This window comes from Terrapene carolina, unplaced genomic scaffold, assembly GCF_002925995.2.
Source record: "Terrapene carolina triunguis isolate 2854851 unplaced genomic scaffold, T_m_triunguis-2.0 Scaffold51, whole genome shotgun sequence".
NCBI lineage: Eukaryota > Metazoa > Chordata > Testudines > Emydidae > Terrapene > Terrapene triunguis.
This window is the reverse complement of record NW_020664402.1, coordinates 2,367,197-2,389,808: the sequence shown is the minus strand read 5'-3', so window position 1 is coordinate 2,389,808 and position 22,612 is coordinate 2,367,197. Positions and strand designations below refer to the sequence as shown.

Sequence of the window (22,612 nt, the reverse complement as noted above, 5' to 3'; positions counted from 1 at the left end):
CAGGCACGCGGGAGGGGCCCCCAGCCCCGCGCCGCCTCCCCCGTCGCTGCGACGTCACCCGACCCGCGCCTGCGCAGTGTCCGCGCGGGCCGATTCAAACCGGGAAGCGGAGGAAATCGGCCGGGCCGGTGAGTGACGGGCCGGGCGCGCGCGGCAGCGAACGGGGGGAGGCCCCGCCCCCAGCGAGCGCGGTTCGGAGCAGCCGGGGCCTGCCGGGGGGTGACGGGCCGCGCCCCCGTCCCGCCCGAGTCACTCCCGCTGGCTTGGCGCAGGGGAACTCCCGGGAGCTGGGGCCGTCCCGGGGCGGTTAGTGGGGGGCTGGCCGGGGGGCTGAGGGAGGTGGGGCGCTGAGGGGGGCTCCCAGGAGCTGTCCCAGGGCGGTTAGTGGGGCGCTGGCCGGGGGGCTGAGGGAGGTGGGGAGCTGAGGGGGGAGCTGTCCCGGGGTGGTTAGTGGGGGGCTGGCCGGGGGGCTGAGGGAGGTGGGGTGCTGAGGGGGGCTCCCAGGAGGGGGGAGGAGCTGTCCCGGGGTGGTTAGTGGGGCGCTGGGGGGCTGAGGGAGGCTCCCAGGAGCTGGGGGGGAGGAGCTGTCCCAGGGCGGTTAGTGGGGCGCTGGCCGGGGGGGCTGAGGTTAATGTCTCTTTAGCTCATCACCTGCCTTCTCTGTATTTCTCTGCTCTCCCCTGCAGTGAAGATGAGCACGTCAGCGCCCCAGCCCACTGGTCGCAGCCAGAGCGCCTCCTCCGACGGGGTGTTCGTGTCCCCCAGCACCAAGCGGCAGCATGTCAGCACCTCGAACACCCCGGTACTAGCCAGCTTCCCAGGGAACGACGACGAACAGGAACGGAAGCAGCGCCGACGCTCCAGGGTCATCGATCTGCAGCTCAGCAGCACCGACTCGCCCCTCTCTGTGCAGTCCCCTTCCAGCAGGTCAGAGTGACTTATGAAGCAGCTCTATCCAGGTTTGATTATTGCCTGCAGGAAATGCCCTGGGCTGTGTTAGTACCAGACTCGGTGGGGGTGAGTAAGTATACGGGTGGAGTTGTGCGAAAGGCCAGGGACTTGGAGTGAGGAGGTGTTTCTAAGTTACAGCTGCTTTCTCGTGCATTGCTACCCAGGCGGGAGCTCTTGACAGGCCGTGCTCTCTAAAGCAGACGTTCTTGCTTGTTTCTTCAGGCCGGCAGAAACCTCCCTACCCGTGATCCCGAAACTGACAAACACCCAGATTTCAGATCACTACTCCACCTGCATCAAGCTGTCAACAGAGAATGTAAGTGAAAGTAGTTCTGCCTGTAGCGCAATAAGCCAACTTTGAAGAAAGCCAGTTCTTCAAGTGGGGCAACTTTACACATGCAAACAACTTTACACACCCAAACACAACCCAAAAAAGGACATAGTGTAGCCTGCTGGAGGTGGTGAAGTTTGGGACTCTTAGGCATATGCTCAAGGCTGTCGTTTCTGGGATGTTTAGCAACAGACTCAATAACTCCCAAGTTTAAGCCTGGAAGTGAAGAATGCAGCCTTCAGTTGTAAGCCCAAAGTTGTAAGCTTCAAAGCCGGGACTGTCTTTTTGTGTATCTTCTAGCACAACGGAGCCCTGACCCATGGCTAGGGCTCCTAGGTGCTATAACAATACAAATAAACTAGTGGAAAGCCTCTGTGTTACCTGCACAAAATTCACTGTCACTTGCACGCTCTAGGGCACCCAACTTTACCCTGTTCCTAGGGCTCAGACATAACCCTCTTAATTTAGGCACTCTAACTCTACTCCGTAGGCTCCGGGCAAACACCCATTCCCTCTGGATGCAAGGCTTAATCTTTTGCAGGTTTATGGGGTCTTTTACCAGTGAAAGAGCCTTACACAGTAATATCCTGCTTCTATTTATTAACAGTCGCCAAAATGGAATGCACAGGCTACATGTACAATGCTCACCACTCCCAATAAGACAGGCGAACTTTTCTTGCTGGCCAGTCAGGATCAGGTCATCTGGGGGACTCCAGTTTCTGCACAGTGTCATTGGCAGAGTGTTGAAGTCTGGCAGCTCTTTGGAGCTGTGTCCTGGAGTTGGTTCCCAAAGAACTTCCTTTTGGACCCCAGTTTATATAGTGAAACTTGAGTCCTGCTTAGGTATACCATAACCAATCATTTTTACTAAAATTTTACTAACCAATCCTAACATATTGTAACAAAATTCTCTAACCAATCATACCTCACCACCTTAGTTAATTTACACCTAAGAAAATTAATTATGTAACAGACAGAAACATTTGAAGAACCAGACAGAGACCATACTGACAAACAATAGAGATGTGGGGACCATAAAGATAAAAGAATAAAGAAATGAGGATTTCACAACCACAACTACTGATAAGTGATTTCTCACCAGACAGAATGCTATCAAACAAAGTTTTCTGTAACCATCTTAAGATCTAGATTATCACAGGCTGTTATGTTTCACCAAGTTCCCCCTATATTGAGGAAAATAACTTGGCTAAAGCATGTGTGACATTCATTACCTCCATCTCTGGGTTGAGAGAGACAGCACGCTTGCTGCAGTTTCTGTGTCCGTCAGAGGAGCATCTCCACTTGCTGCTGATAACCTGCTCAATCCCTCCCATCTTCCCTAGCCAGTATTCAATTCCCCATCTTCCTAGGTTCAGGTCTGGGAAGAGTAAATATTACCAGGCAATCCCCAGTTAATAGCTCCCCTCACTGTTCCCTTAAGGAGCCTTATCTCTCATTATTTTGTTTCCTCTTTGCTTCATCTCTAACAGCCTCCTTTGATTTGATTCTGTGCTATCAGGCAGGATCATATCAAACAGGTAAACGGAAGTACATATGAGGTACAAAAAACACAACCCCACCCACACAGCTCTATCATCGTCTCCAGCGTGTATTCCAGAAAGGCATCCAGTCTCGATGTAAAGACTCCGAGATGGAGAATCCACCACTTCCCTTGGTAATCATCACCCTTAGTGCTAAAAATGTGTCCCGTGTTTCTAATTTGAATTTGGTTGGTTTCAGCTTCCAGCCGTTGGTCCTTGTTCTGCCTTTCTCCGTTAGACTAAAGAGCCCATTAGTACCCAATGTGACAGGTTCCCCCCAGGGTGCCACCTGGAACTGGGGTAGCACTGAGCCCTCTGACTCACCAGCTTGGGTTCCCTCTCAAACTGTGCTTCTGTGACAAGCTGCAGACTGTTCTCAGTCCTACACTCCCACCAGCATTCACACAGGCAGGTTAACACCCAGCTGCAGTTACATGCAGGCTCTGGCCAGCCACTGCATGAACCAACATAGAGAGGCTACAGCCAAAATAATCCCCAGCCTAAGACCCCAGAGCTGTACTGTCCTGCTCTGATCAAAACTCTGACCAGTATGAATTTATTACCCAGTTCCCCTCTCCCTCGACGTAGAGAGGAATATGCAACAGCCTTTGTACACAAAGCTGAGATTTTTCCCCAGACACTTCACTCAAAAGCACACTGATTTAGATAAAGCAAAAAACAAGTTTATTAACTACAAAAGATAGATTACTAGGTAATCTGCTTTGATCTGTTTGCTATCACTTATAAATAAACAAAACCACAAACTAAGTGTAACGTACTAGATAGATTGGATATGAATTAGCAATTTCTCACCCTGGCTGATGATACAAGCAGTCCACCAGGTTTCCATGCACAGGCTAGAAATCCCTTTAGCGTGGGACAAGCACGTCCCCCAGTTTAGTCTTTCTTCCACAAGTGTTTTCAGGAGTTTTCTTGTGTGGGGAGTGAGACTATTAGATGATGTCACACCCCACCTTATATAGCTTTAACATATGGTGGGAATCCTTTTTTCCAAAAACAGTTTCCAGCCCAGTTTATGGAAAAATACAGGTACCCAAAATGGAGTTCAGTATCATGTGGTCTGGTCATATGCCTTTGCTGAGTCATAACAGCCATTACTTACGGGCTGGCTAAACTCTTCATTAGCCCATTGTCTTTGCTGATGGGCCATCAGCACTGTCTAGCTTCTTCATTGTTGTACCTGAAAGGCTAACTGTGCGTGTCACCCAGAGACAGCACATTTGAAATACAGATGCATAGTCAATATTCATACCTTCAGATACAAAAATGATACATGCATACAAATAGGATAATCATATTCAGCAAATCATAACTTTTCCAGTGACCCCTTACATGACCCATCCTGTATAAAATGCATCATAATTATGCCATAATCATATCATATCCCTATGATGAATAAGGGGTGCAGTATCACACCCAGTATTTTTTTTCCCTGTAAGACTATTTACACAGTGTGATCAATTCACTTCTCAATCTCGTTTCTCATCAGCTAAACAGACAGCTCTTTGTCTCTACCTGTGAGGCTTTGTCTCTGGCTGTTTTGTGGTTCTCTTCTGCACCCTCTCCAGTTATTCAACATCTTTTTTAAAATGTGGACACCAGAACTGGATGCAGTATTCCAGTATCTGCTCCACCAGTGTGGTACACAGAGGTAAAAATCATCTCTACTTCTACTCCTCCTCTGGTTATAAATCCAAACATCTCATTAGCCCTTTCGGCCACAGGCTTGTTGCACTGGGACTTTGTGTTTAGTTGCTTGTCCAATAGACTCCTAAATCCTTTTCAGTCACTTCTTTCTAGGATACACTTTGGAGTCTAATGTGGACTAGATTAATAAAGAATTAGTTATGTTGAAGTGTAACGTAACTAAAGCCAATCAAGAGGTTTATGGAAAATGAAGTTAGTTTGACAAGATCCGGCTTTTGAGAAGAGGACAAGTTTAGCTGATAAAGGGGGTAGTGTTGCTGTAATAGCCTTCTGTAAGGCATTTGACTTGATTACCGCATGACACTTTGATTAAAAATCTAGAATGATAGAGAATCAACTTGGCACATATTAAATGGTTTAAAAACTGGTTAACTAATAGGTCTCAATGTAATTGTAAATGGGGAATCATCATCGAGTGAGGGTGTTTCTAGTGAGGATCTGCTGGGATCGGTTCTTGGCCATACACTATTTAACATGTTTTATTAGTGTCCTGAAAGAAATAAAATCATTACTGATAGTTTGCAGATAATTCAAAGATTGGGGGACTGGCAAATAATGAACAGGACAGCTCACTGCAGAGTGATCTGGATTGCTGGCTAAGCTGGGTAAAAGCAAACAAACACTTCAGTGTGGCCAAATGGAAGGTCATATATCTAGGAACAAAAAATGTCGGCCATACTTGCAGGATGGAGGTCAGGGTTAGAATTCAAAATGACCTTGCTGAGTTGGACTGAAAACAACAAGATGAAATTCAATAAAGACGAGCAAAGTACTGCACGTAGGAAGGAAAAATCAAATGCACAACTAGAAAATGGAGAATAACTGGCTGCTGGAAAGGTTCTGCATTAAGACACAGTTTGTTTGAATAGGCCCAGCCTCCCAAGGGATACAGATCACGGTGTGACTGCCCTGTCGTCCTCCTTATTTACCTCTGCCAACCTTTGTGCCATCCACCGATTTTTATTAGCTGTGATTTTATATTTATTTTTTGATCATTGATGACAATGGTGAACAGTGTCGGGCCTAGAACGATTTCCAAAGACCCCCTGTTGATGAGATTCCCCACCAAGAGTTGCTCATGTCACTGTGGATTGAAGGACATGATTTTCCAATAATAGAAGCTGCTTATGTGCTGTGTTTCAGAGAATCACCACGAAGAATGCGTTTGGCCTGCACCTCATAGATTACATGGCAGAGATACTCAAACAGAAGGACTCCGAACTGACCAACTTCAAGGTGAGGGGGATGGCTGCTGCCAGCTTGGTGCAGTGCTCTGTCTCTTGCTCCCTCCTGGAGCAGAGAGGCCTCTTGTTAATTCCTGCCTGAACTTTAAATGGGCATAATGCAGGTAGATGGGAACTAAGTTCCCTGTAAGCTGCGTGGCCACGCAGCAGGCTATCAAGGGCGGTGCAGGTTGGGAGAGGCGCCTCTCACCCCGCCCAGAGCTGCTGCGTCAAGAGAGGGCTGGGGGAAGTCCTCTCTCCCCGCCACAGCCCTGGGGCAGCCTGCACCCCAAACCCCTCCTCCCCGGCCCCACCCCAGAGCCCACACCTATAGCCAGAGCCCTCGTCCCCCCCCCCGCACCTCAATCCTCTGCCCCAGCCCTGAGCCCCCTCCCACACCCCAAATCTCTCATCCCTGGCCCCATCCCAGAGCTCGCACCCCCAGCCAGAGCCCTCACCCTCTCACACCCCAATCCTAGCCCTGAGCCCCCTCCCGCACCCCAAACCCCTCATCCCCGGCCCCACCCCCTGGACTCTAACCCTCTGCCCCAGCCCTGAGCCCCCTCTCAGACTCCAAACCCCTTGGCCCCACTCCTGCCACACATCACCTCCATATTGGTGCACGTAACAAAATTCATTCTGCACATGGATGTAAAAAATTAGAGGGAAGACTGGATGGGAACCCCTCTGCTGTTCCTGGTTAGGACAGCTGATGGAAATGACTGGACAGTAACTCCTAATAGAATTCGATAGGGCCAAATTCTCTTCTGTTACACCAGTGAAATCAATGAGATTTCTGCACTGTTATAATCAAGCAGAATTAAGCCCACAGAAACCAGGGTTCATTTATCAAGGAAAGGCTTGCAAGGTTTCCTGAAGTCCTTATTTTGACATTAGAGGCCAGCGATAGAGCAAGGCCATACTGAAAGGAGCTTGATCTGAGACTTGAAGGCGGAGTGAATTAGACTGGAGTAGATGGACAGCAGGGAGGGAACCAGGGATATGATGGGTGGAGTCAAAAGGAGGAACTGTTTTCTTTAGAGGGAGCCCAGCAGAATATTCACTTGGGCAAGGTGTGGGTAGAGGATTCTCAGTCATGATTTAAATAGCAGGGGGTCTGGTGACCCTGAGAATAGTACTTTGTATCTTGAGTGCTTTTCTTCCTCTGATCTCCAGGTACTTTGTAGGGGTGGGCAGATGAGCTTAACCCCACTGTGCAGGGCGAGCATGAGGAACGGGGGGAGTGATTTGTCTAGGGACACATGGCAAGTCACTGGCAGAACAGAGTCAAGATCTGGATGTGGGCGTTGTGCTTTCCAGTGGGCATTGCTGCTTGCTGGTAACAGTAAGATACTTGCCTGCCAGGGCAGATGTCAGACTCCACAAGCCATGTTGATGGGAGTCTGCACGAGTGTTCTGGAAGCAAAACACAGATTATAAAGAAGGCTTCAGTAAAGGCCTCTCTGGTGGTTTTCTCTGCACTGCTCCTTTTCTGAGGACTCTGCTAGACTTGGGGAAGGAAGAGCCTGCACAGGAGAGATTACAATTCCACTTCAGCCAAGGAGTCAGAAACCTGCCCTGTACCAAATTGCGGAGCAACTTACCAAGGGTTACAGGGATCCCCTCAATCTGGTCTCTACTTACTCGTTCGCCATGGGGTGTCATGTAAGATGTTGACTCAAACCATGTGTCACACTAGTGGTCATAATCAGGCAGGAGACACTTTTATTTACCTGTCGGACTGCAGAGAGTTACAAAGGGATCTTACAAAAGTGGGTGACTGGGCAACAAAATGGCAGATGAAATTCCATGTTGATAAGTGCAAAGTAATGCACATTGGAAAATATAATCCCAACTATACATACAAAATGATGGGTTTTAAATTAGCTCTTACCACTCAAGAAAGCCTCAAGTCATTCTGGACAGTTCTCTGAATATGTCAGCTTGATCGGTAGTGGTGGTCAAAAAAGCTAACAATGTTAGGTACCGCTAGGAAAGGGATAGATAATAAAATAGTAAATATCCTCATGCCACTGTATAAATCCAGGGTACTCCCTGCAGTTCTGGTTGCCCCATCTCAAAAAAGATGTATTGGAATTAGGGAAAGGTACAGAGAAGGGCAACAAAAATGATTAGGGGTATGGAACAGCTTCTGTATAAGGAGAGTTTAAAAAGACTGGGACTGCTGAGATTGGAAAAGACATGACTAAGGGGGATATGATAAAGGTCTATAAAATCATGAGTGGTATGGAAAAATTGACTAACTGTTACATAAGACGAGAACCAGGGGTTGCCAGATGAAATTAATAGGCAGCAGGTTTAAAACAAACAAAAGGAAGTATTTCTTCACACAACTCACAATCAACCTGTGAAACATGTTGTCAGGAGATGCTGTGAAGGCCAAGAGGATAACAGGGTTCAAAAACGAACTAGATAAGTTCATAGAGGATAGGTCCATCAATGACTATTTGCCAAGATGGTAGGAGACACAACTCCATGCTCTTGGAGTGCCAGAAGCTGGGACTGGGCGACAGGAGATGCCTCTGTTTGATACTTGCCCTGTTCTGTTCATTCCCTCTGAAGCACCTGGCCTTGGCCACTGTCAGAAAACAGGATACTGGGCTAGATGGACCTTTGGTCTGACCCAGTATGGCTGGTCTTATGTTGCCAGAGGCTGGTGGTGTTGAGGAACTGACCCATAGCAGGTACTGGCAAGGGTTCCTTGCAGGGCTTTGGAGCTGTGCTCCGGCTCCGCTCCAGCTCCAGGCAAAAAACTGCAGCTCCACTGCTCCGGAGCTGCTCCGCGCTCCAGCTCCGGGCTCCGCTCCAAAGCCCTAGTTCCTTGTGCTAAGGGCGGGCGGTAGAGGTGTCTCACTGTCCTACGCGCCCTGGGAAGCATCAACCCCCCACACCTCCCCAATTTTTTCGAAGCATCAGGTGGGCTTAGGGAGCTGGGCTTAGGGTATTTGCTGAAGGGCACTACAGGGTAAAAAATCTGGGTAGAATTCAGTACAGCAGAAGTACAAGTGACGCTGTCTCTGGTAGCAGGGGGTGAAATTGTAACGGGTGGGAGAGGGACAAGGAGAAGCAGTTAATTAATGAAACTTTCGGCAACAACATACAATAAAGTTGGACTCAGTTGCAGATAGACACTACAAAGATACGTCGTCACTGAGAATCCTCAAAGCAAAGCTGAGCTGGACCCGCTGGCACTGGCAGGAGATGGAGCTATAACTTTCTGTTTTGAAACGGGGGGGAATAAGAGCCATCATTTGACTTCTGTAACTTTTAGCTAAAATGAGGTGTGCAAGACAGGTGAGATCTGGGAGGTGGGAGAACAGCACCAAGTGCAGAGTTCTGGCGTGGCTGAGTCATAGGGTAATGGTGGCCTGACTGTAACTAAGTTTGACCTCCATGTATGAAGCTCATGCTGAAAGAGAGGACTGTGACATTTGATCCATAGAATGGGTCACAGCAGTAGCGCATAGGGTGGGTGAGAAATTCCGTAGTATCCACAGCGACATTACTGAAGAGCTGTGTTTTGTGGAAGGAAAAAGGATGGAAGAGCCCAGTGTGGCTGAACAGAAATGCATTGCGGTGATTCATGCTCGTAATGTCTCCATTTTCCAAAAGGAATCCATCTCCGGTTGTGCTGATGGAATGGAACATGGACTTTGTCCGGCCACATGGCCACTCTTGTACGTTTCAGCTTGGCACATTCTACTTTAGCTTTTTGCTGGTCTCCAGCCACATCGGGAATATAAAAATAGATGTTCTCACCGAAATTTCAGTTCTGCAGCTCACATTTTGTGTTTGCTTTCTCTGAAAGCAATTTATTCCAATGAGATTAGATCCTTTCTGATTGTGTGTTCTGTGTTCTGTTCGGTCTGTTTCACAGATAGCAGCCGGCACCCTGGATGCCAGCACAAAGATCTATGCGGTGAGAGTGGATGCTGTCCATGCAGATGTATACAAGGTTCTTGGAGGGTTGGGAAAAGACTCAGCACCTACAAAGGATATGGACAGCCAGGGTGCAGGTGTGCTGCTTGCTGCTTTTATTTTGATGTACTAATCAAGGGAGTTGGAACAGTCATAACTCCAAATACTGGTGCAGGACCCCCATATAACAATCTTATGCTTACACAGTATCTGTAGATTTCCAGGCCCTTTTTAGGGATGGGAAGATGGAGGGAAGTGACTGTAAAAATTCACACAGTAAATCAGTGACACAGATGGGATTAGAACCCAAATCTCCTGCCTCCCAAGTCCTGTGCTCAGCCTGCTAGACCTTTCTCCCTGCTCTGAGCTGAGTGTGAGTACTTGGGTTACTTATTCTGGCAGAGTGGTCTGACTGAGAGATTCAAAATCATAAGAGGAAGCACCCCCTTGTCTTCATCCTTTCTTGTGCTACAAAAGCAGAATGTCCTGTTGAGAGACAGATTAGTCAACAAAAGGAAACACAGCCTTTAATTATTTTATATAACTTCCCTTTGCTGGGAATCTAGACATACCCAATATGGATAATTTTATGCCCAGTAATTTTTGTAGTCATAAAAGCTAAAATAAAAATAATGGAATCTAATCCTTAGGATACATTCACTGCCCCGGATTTCCCACGCCCTCTGTGATTGTCAGCATCATATCACTGGTCAGGTGCATTATGGGACAGTTTTGTGTGCAGGTATTGGCCACAGATGGAAGTAGCCTATTGAGCCATGTGGACTAATGGTCTGATCTATTTATGGTAGACCTGTCTTTCTAAGCAAGCTGGATGAATCCAGATTGCTCTAGCATGTTTGTGCAATGTCTTTTTCAGCTTCCCATTACACGGGCAGTAAGGGATGGGCCGAATGACATGGGTTTCTGGTTCCCTGTTAGTTTGGGCATCTAAATGCAGTTGAATAAGAAATCATTTAAAGGATTTCCCCAAATGTCTAGTGCTGATCCAGTCTGGTTTGTGCTCCCTGCTTTCGTTTAGTGTAGTGAAGGCTTTGCTATGAGTAGGTACTATATGGCTATTTTGGGGTTAATTTGATCAGTTGAAGGGACTTTGGTTTCTGACTTGTCTAGGCCTGTGTTCCCTAGTCAATAATGGCTAGTGAAGTCCAGAACTTGTCTTCTCCTTGTGTTGGTCTGGGTGAGCAAGGAGATCAGGAGCTACAAGTTGTACAGACAAAACGCTGTCTGTTACACTGAAGCAGCTTCAGCTGAGCCCAGGGACTCATGTCACTTAGTTCCTACACTGTCAGCTGATGTGGGGTTGCACCATGTGAAATCAGAGATGATATTCTCACCAGCGCGTGCAAGAAGAAGTGTGTTAATTCTCACAAACTAATCTAAATGGGAAGAGATTTTATGGAGGATGGAGCTGGATTCTGTGCATCAAAGGAAATTTTCTTGTCTGCGTCTCTGCGGCGTCTGCCCAGTGGGTTTGAGTACTGCCTTTTGCTATCAGATTTTTAAATAAACCTAGAATTATTTTTGTAGTAATTCTGAGGAGATTTTTCAAAACTCTTGAACCTGCTCACTGATTTTTGTGGTAACTCCTGGTAAAACCCAAACACACACAACCCCTCTTAGTCCAAGGCTTGAGGGAATAGAAGAGGAGGCAGAGATTTAGAAAGGCATGAGTGGGTCGGGTCTATGTTTGATGTACTCTTGACCCACCACTTTTCAAGAAGAGTCAAACTCCCACCATTGGTAGCTACATTGCTCTAGAGACAGCCTCTACAGTAATTCTCCCTTTTATAGATGGAGCTGCTGCCGGTACTGAAGCTGCCAAGAAGCTCCAGACAAAGAAGAAGCACTCGTACAAAACAATCGAACAGAACCTGAATAACATAAACATCTCTGAGGCAGATTGCAGAAGTGAGGTGGGGAATACTGCCCTGGAGTCTTCGTGTAGCAATTGTTCTACTTAACCCTGCACCAGATAGACACTTCTTCTTCCTCACCCCCATGTAACTCCTCTTCTCAACATGGCAATCTTGTGTCAGGCTGTAGCAATCATATGCTTTCCTCTTGCCTATCTCTGCACTCTGCTGTCATAGCAAGTCTCTCATCTGTCTCCACCCTGTCCCTCCCGTACTGGTGTGCTTCAAATTCGACAGCAAGACAACTCTGCACTAGTTAACCCGAGTGTGAGTGTGAAGCTCATGTCTCTATTTAGAGCTTCTCTGTGATGGGGTCTTGTGTCCATCCATCATCTGTTTTCCCTCCGCCTCTGTTCCTTGATTCTTCTCGCTTTGTGTCCATGTGCAGGTCGATCCCATGTTCCAGAAGACAGCAGCCTCCTTCGATGAGTGCAGCACGGTTGGCATCTTTCTCAGCACCCTGCACACCCACAGCTATCGCTGTGAGCTCCTATTGGATTCCAAGGTCACGCCACTCCCATCTTCTGAGACATTGGAGTCCCCGAGCTCTGCTCCTGTGAAGGTGGAAGACCTGAAGTGTAGGTGGAAGTAATAACTGTGAACTCTGGACTCCTCCAGGCTCCCGTTTCATCCCACGTAACCCCCTAATAAAGTTCTTATGCTCGTTATCTCGCAGTGCAACAGGCACTATGTTCCCTTCGCTGGTTGGATCATCTGTTAACATTTTGGTCTCAGCTGACTTCATTCTTGCTTCGGTTATCTAATTCGCCCCCCCGCCCGGTTAACCCTTTGGTGCTGTCATGCATGTATTGCTTAGGGGGAGATGTTCTTATATTTGATGCATGGTGTGGATTTTAGGGTAGGTTTCTTGATTCCTGCTGCTTTTTAGGCTTAAACCGTAAAATCAGAGCCAGTGTAGGGTGAAAGTAAATGTAGTGTGGCTTCAGGCATTTATTTCCTGGGTTAATCACTCAGCGGTGGGGCAATAGCTTTCTTCTCCAACCTTCAACTCCCATGCATGTGTTCTGAAATGCTTATCCATATTTGAGGTACGGTCACCACAGCAGTAGTATAAATCCAGGTTATTTGATGTTGGTTGTTTAGGTTAATTACTGATCATTAACCCTGTTCATAATATCTCCTTACTGGTTTCGCGGTCTCTAGCTATCCTGCTGCAGTGCATCGAACAGCGCCCCATCTGCCCTACGTTGAGTGGCTTCCAGCTTTCTCACTGGGACAGTGACTCCCATAATGAGGTAGGTCTGTTAGCAAGCTGCTCATATTAGGTCAGTGCAGAGCATGATATGGGAGTTGTTCCCAGTGTGCTCAGCTTCCTCTGTCAAAGATCTCTCTGCAGGCTGGAAAGGAAAGGGAGAGTTGCTCTGTGGGGTCGGTGCTATTCTGCCGGAGCCGGACAGGGAAGTGGTATGTAGTATTTCCCTGCGGTGCATCTTAGCAACTAGAATTCTGGGACTAACTCAAGCATCTGACCTACTTTTAAACAGAAAAGAGGGTTTGAAACTATTTGAAGGGATGTCTCTGGAGAAATACACGCCATTCAGACATCTTATTAAGGCCCTGGCCTTTGCCAAAGGATTCCCTAGGATTATTGTAATCAGCACCCATTGGTGTGGAGCAGAGAGGTTGATTCCTCTTGCATCTTGAGGTACTGAGAAAACACATACTGAGTACAAGACGGGATCAATTCTTGTCCTTCTAGATTGGGCGGGGGGTGATGTACTCTGGGCTCAAATGGTCTGCGTGTGCCTGAGGATATGCTCCATTCAGGAGGCATCACCTGAGTTTAGTTCTTCAGTTTCTTAACAATTTTTTTCCCCTCTCTATTCCCTGAGGCTGACATCCTATAGCATTTAATCTACAGGACTAAGGCTCCAAGGATGAGCAGGTTACCTGGGTGTGGGATTCTCTGAAGCGACCGTTCTCTGGATAACCAATCCCCTTCAGATTTTTAATTAGTCCAGTCTCTCTGAGTACTAGGGCCAGAGTAGGGTTTATATTCTGGAGTAAATGTGTTAAGCCCTGTGATAGGTGTCCTATTTTGCCTTGGAGGCCCAGGGTTTGGTATTGAATCCTTTCTGTGAGTGAGTAACCTGCTCTTTCTGTTCTGCAGTCAGTGTCCGCTCTGCTGGATAAATTTAAGAAAAGCGACCAAGTCTTTGATATCAACGCAGAGGTGGATTGTGACCCTGCAGACTGTGCTGATGCCCTAGAGGAGGATGACTTTGATGCAGACATGCCAGATAGGACGGTAGCAGAGGATGTTGGGGACTTTTCAGACAAGCTGGAGGCCTGCAGGATGGTGCGTGAGAGCATGAGGTACGTGGTATTGCTTTGGTCTGCAGGTGGGGTTTGCCACCTAGCCACAGCCTCCAGCTCAGGATTGCCATCTTGGACAGCAGTGTTTTGATGGTAGGTTTCCTGAGGCAATGAAGTTTACAAGCAGAGCTTGCTTACTGTGCAGGTGGTATCTGTGAACCAAGTAGACTAATGGCCTAACTTCTCGTTATAGGACTCTAGCTCTAATCTTTTCTTTCCCCCACCGAGAGACAGAAATGGGACTTGGTGACCAGGGAGCCTAGAAATCCGTTCGCCACAGAAAAACACGGAATTTGTGCTTTTACAGAGAATCTTTAAAATAAAAACACAGTAGAACCCCGTTTATCCGCGCCTTCATTGACCGGCTCTCGGTATTAACTGAACCGACAGTGGTGGGGTTCAGGCGGCTGGTGGTTTGGTTAATACAGAGAGCTGGATAACAGAGGTTTGGATAAACGGGGTTCTAAAATATTGTGTTCAACTGATACCTCTATATAATGTAGCTAGGGAAACGAAAGTTCAGTGTTTCATTTTAATTGCGGAAAGACACGGCTTTGTATAGTTTTTGTTTCATTTTTTTTATTGGAGATTTTTTTTATCATCATGGAAAACTAGGATCCCAGTTAATGATCCAACCAGGCCAGCATCCATCCAGTATGTTCTCCAGGTTAAAAGTAAGCGGCACAGCTCTCTAAAGGGTCTCCCAACACTGTTTAAATGTCAAATGCAATTAAAATGGTTTTAAATTTCTGCCAGTCCCCCACCCCAACCCTCCCTGCTGTGAATCACCAGAACCATCAATGCTGAAGGTATTCAGGTGGTTGAGCTTTGTTAATGAAGGTTAGAATTTGGCTGTACGTCACACCAGAGTATTTGTTACTTCAATTCAAGCCGCTTCAGTCTGTTGGCCACCAGTCCCTGATCTTGTGCAAAGCACCTCTGAAGGGAGGGGCATCCTTACCCTGCATCAACCACCTGACCGCCATGTCCGGAGATGTTTTTGTAGCTGGGAGTTGACAGCCCCAAACGTGCGGCAGGGACTGCAACATGCCCAGACCGTTCCCTTGGCTAGAGCCAAAACATCTGCCCTTACCCCCTGCGGACTTCAGAAGGAGGAAAGTAAAACCCCCTTTCCACTATCTGTGGTGGGCATCTATTGGGATGGGATGGAATGAGATGAAAGGGAATGAAGCTAGGGAAATCATCCTTATTCAGCTGCTAATCCTGTACCTCCTTAGGGAGCAACATGGCAAATCGCCATCTGCTCCCCAAATCCCAGAACCCCTGTTGGCAACTCAGCTAACTTGTATTATTTGTGGGTGTGCCTCTACAACCAACAGCAAGACAGTGAGTAAGAGGTGTAGGTATTAGAAGCCACTGCTCCCCACCTGCTCAATCTCAAGGGTTGTCTGTGTTAAGGCTTTTATACTGTACTAGCCACCGGAGGGGGAAATGACTCATATCTGAACAGGACTGATGCCATCTGACAGTGATGAATGCACATACTGGCTAGCCCCTGGGCTACTGTAGTGTGTGGTGGTGGTTTTTTGCATGGATTATAACCGATTTGGGGGGGTGCTCTTTCAGTAAGGACGTGATTCCCCTTGCGGAAGGAGACATCGGGACCATGTGCCTCCATCTCTCTGTGAAACCTGGAGAGTATTCCTACTTCAGCCCCCGCACGATGTTGATGTGGGCCGGCCCAGAGCACTGGCGCTTTAAGCCTCACCATAAACGTATGTATTTGTAGGATGCAGTTCAGAAAGTGGATCCAATTATCATAAACTTCTGGTGTGTCTAGAGACAGTCACTAGTCAATGGCTAGAAAGCCATCTATCAGGGTAGAGACCACTGTGCACTGCTCTCCAGTCACTCTTCCAGCCAGTTTAGGAGGAGCGCTCTCTGTCTAGGGGGAAGACTAGCTTGGTATGGGGTGAGGGGTAATAGCATACTACCTAGGTCCTGTCCTCGTGCAGCCATAGGGGATACCAGTTTAAATATCTATCCCAGTTTAGCCTGCAACCTCCCTCCAACACAACAAAGCTCAACTGCATTTTCTGCTTGTGCTTCTTTAGAAAGACAAACAGCCCTTTTAAAATACTAAATCTAGAATGAAAACTCCAGTGCCTCTGTTAGTTCACAGAAAAGCTCCACTGACAAAGCGGAGCATATACCATCTTCCTTTCCTTTAGCTCCAGAATATCTGGGTGTGGGTGATCTGCTTGGAAAGGTCCTCAGAAGGCTAGGAACACTGTCTGAGAAGTAAAGGTAGCAGCACTTGATTCTCCTCCCCCAAAGTGCTGAGCATTGACCATAGCCTCCCTTTCTGCAGTGGACACGGGCGCTGAGAAGGGGGGCCGGAAGAGGAACACAAAGAAAGTCTTCGAACTCGACTTTGATGAGGATATTGACTTCACAACGCGTTTCCGTAAGACTAGGGTATGTACTGGGTTGCCACGGGCGCCTGGCTGTTTTCTGCTCCCTCCTCTGTGACATGGGGAGTCTCTTTAGTACAAGCCATTAGCAAATTTTTAAAATGGGGTTCTGCTGTGAACTGGACTCTAAAGTCAGCCCTGGGGGTGTTCCTCACTCCAGATCAAATGACAGTAGAGACTTTCTCTGCTAGCCCTGTATCCTGGAAGTCATGCTGGATTCTTCCTGGCTTATGCCGCTGCAGGCAGGGAGCTGCCCAGGGGTCAGCGAGGGCAATATGCAGCGCTGCCAGTGGCACATTGCTAACAGATCTGTACAGTGGGGGCGCCAGCATAGATTCCAGCTTGCTATCCCAGAGCTGTTCGCTTTTTGAGACTCCCAAGAATAATATGGATTAGAAGCATATTGTAGTCACTAAAGTGAACAGGTCTGACTGAATAACGGGGGGCAGGTCTGTTGAGTGAAAAGGTGCCTTTTCCCATAGTTACTTGTCAGATGAGACCCACAGCTCGAGCCTGTCGAGGCACCGTAGTGCCAGCCCCAGGCTGGTTGTCTTCCCATTTGCTCTCTGCTGCTGCTGGTGCATTGAGCGTCCTCTTGAATATCCCCCACTCTCTTCTCTGGAACATGAAGCTTCAAGGACCCACTTCCAAACTCTCTGTGTGCTTGCTCCAGTGCTGTGTGGAACTCTGAGCTGCTATGCCCTGGCAAGCAAGGGAGTTCTTTGCAATGGCTCCCTGGTGTATAGGCTGGACATGCTTGGGCTAGGAGAGGCAGGGACTCTGGTGTAATATGGTGTTGACTTTGAACAGGCAGCGACAACTCTGGCCAAATCAACTCTTGACAACCAGAACAAGAAGAGCACCACGCTCCCTGAAGACTTCCACTATGACCCTGACAATATCATTCGGCTCTCCCTCAAACCAGCTATCAAGGTACAGTCCCTTCCCGACCCCACTGGGTTCTTCCGCCCTGCCCGCTGTGCCGTAGGCTGCGGGACTCCCATGGTGCACCGAACACTCCTCCGGCAGGAGACAGTCCGCTAAGGAGGTGCTCGGCTCATCTGGTTAAACCTGCCGCCTTGTTGATACCAGGCGTGCTGGGCTCCCCACCCTGTGCACGAGGAGGAGGGGAGGGCAGAGGGATAAATGGAGGAGGGCTGGGATGGACCTGGGGAGGAAGAGGAGTGCCACGGGCCTAGGAGAAAGGGAATATGGCTGTCTGGATGCTAGTCTGGGCAGTGCTCAGGATCTCTGTGTCCTTTTCTCCCCCTTGGCCTTGTCTCGGCAGCTGTGGAGGAAGGCTCTGCAGAGCAGCTTGTCTGACCAAGAGGATGAGATTGGAGAGTATGATTACAACAACCCCAATGACACCTCCAACTTCTGTCCTGCACTGAAGGTAGGTGGGGCGGGGGTGTCACTTGGCTGTGTACTGTCTGGTGGAAAATACCATGTCTTTCCAGCTGGAAAGATCCACCTGGGAGAGCGGCCTCCAGCACCACACAGGCCTGCCTGCTCTCACCGATCCAAATGTGGTCCCTGCAGTGCCACGAGTGGAACTGCCTGGACAGGCTTTGGCATCTGCTCGTTTGTGAGGGAGCTGAACCAGGCGCTAACAAAGCCCCATGCTTACCGGATTTCACTAGTGAAACGGCAGCCGACTCTTGCCGGTGACACGGTTGTAACCTTTCTCTGGGCAGCAGGAGCCTCCTCATCCCTCCACACTCGCTAACCTTGGAATCGCGCTAACTCCTATGTTTGCAAATGTGCCTCTCTCCATCTGCTGAAACCCCGGGCCGGGCCGGGCCGCCACCGCCCCTCCCGTGGCCTCTCCCATGTGTGCAGACCCTCAGCTCATGGCACAATTGTCACATCCTCCAAGGCCTCCAGTGGCTTCCCAGCTGTTTCAGGATCCTGTTCCAAGTTCTCTGCCTTGGCTCTTCAAAAATGCAGTGGACTTGCTTCAGTGCCCTCGCAGACCCTATGCCGATTCAGTCACGGCCCCCTGTGGTGGGTGAGCTTGGGTGAGCTCGGGCATCCCTTTGCATTTCCCAGCTCTGGAAAACATGTACTGCTTTGGTGATAGGGTACAGATGGTTCATCGGTGTGTGTGTGGATATAGATATAGATATTTGAGCTGTGGTGGGGGATGGGGAAACCTGCATGTTCCTGTTGGGATTTGCAGGGAGGACACAGACTACGGCATCTGCATGAGGCATCTCTCTTTTCCCCCCAATATCTGCTCAGGCTGCTGATAGTGACGACGACCCCGACCCCGTTGGCTTCATGGGCCAGGGTGGGCCCTTTGAACTGACCGTGAGGGGGACAGATCAGTTTGGTGAGCTCAGCAGGGCCCTTGGGGTTGACATCACAACATATGGCGAGTCCAACCTTGTTGCTGAGCCACAGAAGGTAAGAACTGGCCTGCTGCCTGTGCGTCCCCAGCTGGTATGTGGCTGAGCACCATCGGGGTTAGTTCTGAGCTTGCGGGGTGGGCTGGGGCCCTGGAGAGCAGTGAAGCCCCCTGTGTGCTCCCGTAGCAAGCTGCTGGCCAGTGCAGGGAAGTGGGGGAGCTAGTCTGAGGCTCCAGCTGCAGGAGGCCCATGGAAGGAAAGCTCTCTGTGGGATGGAGCAGACTTCCTTCAGGCTGCGCTGCCTAGGCCTGGGGGCTGTGTTCGGAACGGGCCTGCATGCTGAGGCGCAGGGACTAACTGGTTGCCGTGCTCCATCCGGTAGCATAATGCCCTCCAAACCACCCAGAGAGGGGATCCTGCTGGACTCAGCTCTCTGGTCAGCTTGACAGACTTCTGCTTGTCTGAAGACGCTGCTGCTTTTTAATATGGAGATCTACCTATCTATCTCATAGAGCTGGAAGGGACCTTGAAAGGTCATCGAGTCTAGTCCCCTGCCTTCACTAGCAGGACCAAGTACTACTCCTGACAGATTTTTTGCCCTAGATCCCTAAATGGCCCCCTCAAGGATTGAACACTCAATCCTGGGTTTAGCAGGCCAATGCTCAAACCACTGAGCTATCCCTCACCCTGCTTTCTCACCGCCCTTCTCACCCTGCATGTCTACCTTCAGGTGAATAAGATAGAAATTCATTATGCAAAGACAGCCAAAAAGATGGACATGAAGAGGCTAAAACGGACCATGTGGGACCTCCTGACTGATGTGCAGAAGGACCAGGTGGGGGCAGAGGTGAGTGCAAGGAGATCCCAAAGCAGCCGTCCCTGGCTGGCCACCCACCCACGTGCCTACCAGCTTGACAGCCCCTTCTCAGGCCTCCCTCTGCACTGTAGTGACGTGGCTGGCTGATTCCACTGCATTCCCAGCCAAGGCATCTCTGTGGTGCTACTAGCAGGCACCTTACCAAGCCCTGGGGGATCCTGAATGTTGGGTAAAGCCGCTCGTTCAGGGCGACCCTGCCCGCACTGGCAGGAACGTCGTGTTCAGTGTAGGAGCTCCAAGCCCAGGCTCTCAGCTCCAGTCCCTTTCTCTCATGCTGATGTGGCCTGGGGAGGGCTTCAGATCCATGCACGTGGCTCCTCAAGGGGCCAGACTGTCCCTGGAGAGAAGATGGCACCTTTCAGAAGGAGCTGTGTGAGACTCCTCCATGGTGCATCTTTGGCTTGCTCATATCTGGGAAAGCAAAGACCTGGAATCCTGGGGTGAGCACCCTGACCTGCCTGTTTCTGACTATCTGCCTTTCCTCCCCTTGCTGAAGCAAAATGAAGTCGCAGAGAAGGAGACTGACTCTGTAACACTAGCAGGCAAGAAGGTCTTCAGTGGCATCACAAAAGATCTGCTTCACAGGTACGTGGGGATAGAGACCCTTCCTAGAGAGGGCCTGCTGTGCCGGGGCTGCAAGCCGCTGAATCAGACGTGCTGCTGCAAGTCTCTGGATGAATCCTGGGTGTTCCCTACTAACTCCCCATCTGCCCCCTGGTGGGATAATGTCGCGCTTGGCTTTTACACCGAGGGGGTGTCAGTCTGAACAGGGAGTGGCCTCCGAAGAGGGTATATGTACACTGCAATGCAACACCTGCAGCTGCCCCGGGTCAGCTGACGGACTCCGGCTGGAAGCTGGGTTCTGGGAGCCTCCCTCTGCCCAGGTCTCAGAGCTTGGGCTGAGCCCAAAGGTCTACACTGCCATTTTATAGCCCCTGAGGCTGAGCCATGGGCCAGCTGCGGGTGCTTCATGGCGGTGTAGCATCCCCTGAATGTCTTGGCCGCAGTGTGAAGCTCTCCCATCTGCAAGCTCTCCCATCTGGGGATAGCTTGATCTCCAGCTCGGGTTGCTGAATGTCGATCAGAGTCTGCTCACCCCTCGGCCCAGAGTCCTTCCTGGCTGGGTTTGCGGAGCTGGGTGTGAAGAAGCTGCAGGCCTGAGGTGAGGCCCTCGGGGGGAGAGGTTTTGGTCTCCTTAGTGAGAAACAGGAAAGCTGGAGAGTGGTGAAGGATCTGTCACGCACTTAACCAGCCCCCACTGGCTCCCCAGTATGCCCCATCACTGGTGTCTAATGTGTAGGCTCCTGCTTTCTATGTAACCACCTCCCTCCCTTTGGCTGTTTTGCAGACTGCCTTCCGCGATGGCGCAGAACCTCTCTGTGCCCCTGGCGTTTGCCTGCCTCTTGCACTTGGCAAATGAAAAGGTGAGTATGGTGTCTGTGTGTAATGCTGGGCAACTCCGATGAATCCCACTGGGCCTGCAGGGAGCAGTCAGTGAAAGAGGTGGGGTGCTGGGCCCAAAAGTTCCATGTGGGTAAGGCCAACAGCCAGACACCTGGGAAAGAATTCTCTGCAGTAGCTCAGAGCCCTCCCCATCTAGTGTCCCATCACTGGCTGCTGGGGATATTTGCTGCTAGGAGTCACACATTGGCTACCTGCCATTGTAGGCAGCCCCATCAAGTTATCCCCACCATAAACTTATTAAGCTCAGTCTTGAAGCCAGTTCGTTTTTTTGCCCCCACTGCTCCCCTTGGAAGGCTGTTCCAGAACTTTATTCCTCTGATGCTTCATAGCAACCCCACCTTTCTTCTTGGGTTTTTTATTTATGACCAAAGACCTTTTTATTGCTTTAATTTCCTTTGCAAGGTCTAATTCAGCTTGAATTTTGCAATTGTCTTTTCATGCCTATGTTTTCTGACTTCCAAGCTGTAGCTTTCTTTGCTGATCAATCCCGTCTTCAAGTCCTTGTTGGAGGCTCTCTGCTTACTCCTGCATCTTCTTTGAGGTGGTTATTAATCCAGAAACGAACAATTGGTCTTGATTTATGGCTTGAATTTGGCCTTTCACCCTGTCTTCTGGCGGCTTAGCTCAGACCCTGCACTTTGCTTTGAACATCACTTCTGTGCTGTGGGTTTTTAATTCAGTTTCCCATGCACTGATAAGAAATAAGCAAGTTGGCTCTTCGGCAGTGACTCTAAGATGGTTCCACCCTAGGGACGGTTCTAGGTACAAAGCTGGAAGTCAGGGCAGACTAGGCTCATGACTAGTTTGACTGTGCCGTTGTGACCTGTTGGTAACAGCTTTCCTGTGGGCTGGCTATGGTGGTCTCCACTGGGAAGAGTCTGGCTTGTAGAACTAATTGGTTTCCTCTCCTTTTCAGAATCTGACGCTGGAGGGGGTAGAGGACCTGTCTGACGTCCTCGTGAAGCAAGAAGATTGACGTGCCACATGGGCGGAGCAGGGCGCTCTGGCTGCTCTGATAGGACAGGAGCTCTTCGTCCCACCATGAGACTAGCCATTCGTTTCAGCGAGTGGCATGACTGGGTCTCCCATCACTAGTAGCTTTCTCTCCCCTGCCAGTGACAACAATGGGATTTCTCAGAACACCGTGTGTGAATCATGGACACCTGCTTCTCCAAACCTGGGCTCTTAGGGTGACTCAGGCAGATGGGGATTGCTACTCTTGTGCTTCCATGGGAATTGGAGCCTTCTTTGAACCATCAAACTGTCTCCCTTGCCTTTTTAGAGGGTAACAATGACCCACAGATTCATGCTGCTTCTTGCCATAGCCACTGCTAGAGCAAAGAACTCTCCAGCATATCCCCACCTGTCTGTTTTAACACAGCTCTCACTTTCTGTACATAGGATCGGTTGTAATTAGTGGGTTTTTACCCCCTTAACTATATTCTCATCACTTTACACATTATTAGGATCTCTCTGAAATGATTTTACCTATTTTGTACAG

At 49.3% G+C, this 22,612-nt stretch overlaps 1 protein-coding gene across 1 annotated transcript; it reads left to right on the top strand.

Annotated features, from left to right (window-relative positions):
* The first annotated feature begins 221 nt into the window (after positions 1–221).
* On the top strand, positions 222–22,339 carry LOC113407674 (condensin complex subunit 2-like). Its single transcript, XM_026657023.2, has 18 exons — positions 222–306; positions 687–927; positions 1,174–1,267; positions 5,695–5,787; positions 9,673–9,811; positions 11,526–11,647; positions 12,036–12,225; positions 12,812–12,903; positions 13,779–13,984; positions 15,572–15,720; positions 16,317–16,423; positions 17,230–17,352; positions 17,708–17,815; positions 18,664–18,828; positions 19,501–19,617; positions 20,144–20,232; positions 20,996–21,071; positions 22,028–22,339. Exons 2-18 carry the CDS (start codon positions 692–694, stop codon positions 22,085–22,087), a joined length of 2,166 nt encoding a protein of 721 aa, XP_026512808.1. The 5' UTR covers positions 222–306; positions 687–691; the 3' UTR covers positions 22,088–22,339.
* Positions 22,340–22,612: the final 273 nt, after the last annotated feature.

What these genes read in the sequence shown, in the direction of transcription:
- LOC113407674 (XM_026657023.2), top strand. Translation starts at nt 692, where the DNA reads ATGAGCACGTCAGCGCCCCAGCCCACTGGTCGCAGCCAGAGCGCCTCC. An exon ending in ACAGTGACTCCCATAATGAG is followed by an intron (nt 12,904 to 13,778) that starts GTAGGTCTGTTA and finishes TCTGTTCTGCAG; the next exon opens with TCAGTGTCCGCTCTGCTGGA. An exon ending in ATGGTGCGTGAGAGCATGAG is followed by an intron (nt 13,985 to 15,571) that starts GTACGTGGTATT and finishes GTGCTCTTTCAG; the next exon opens with TAAGGACGTGATTCCCCTTG.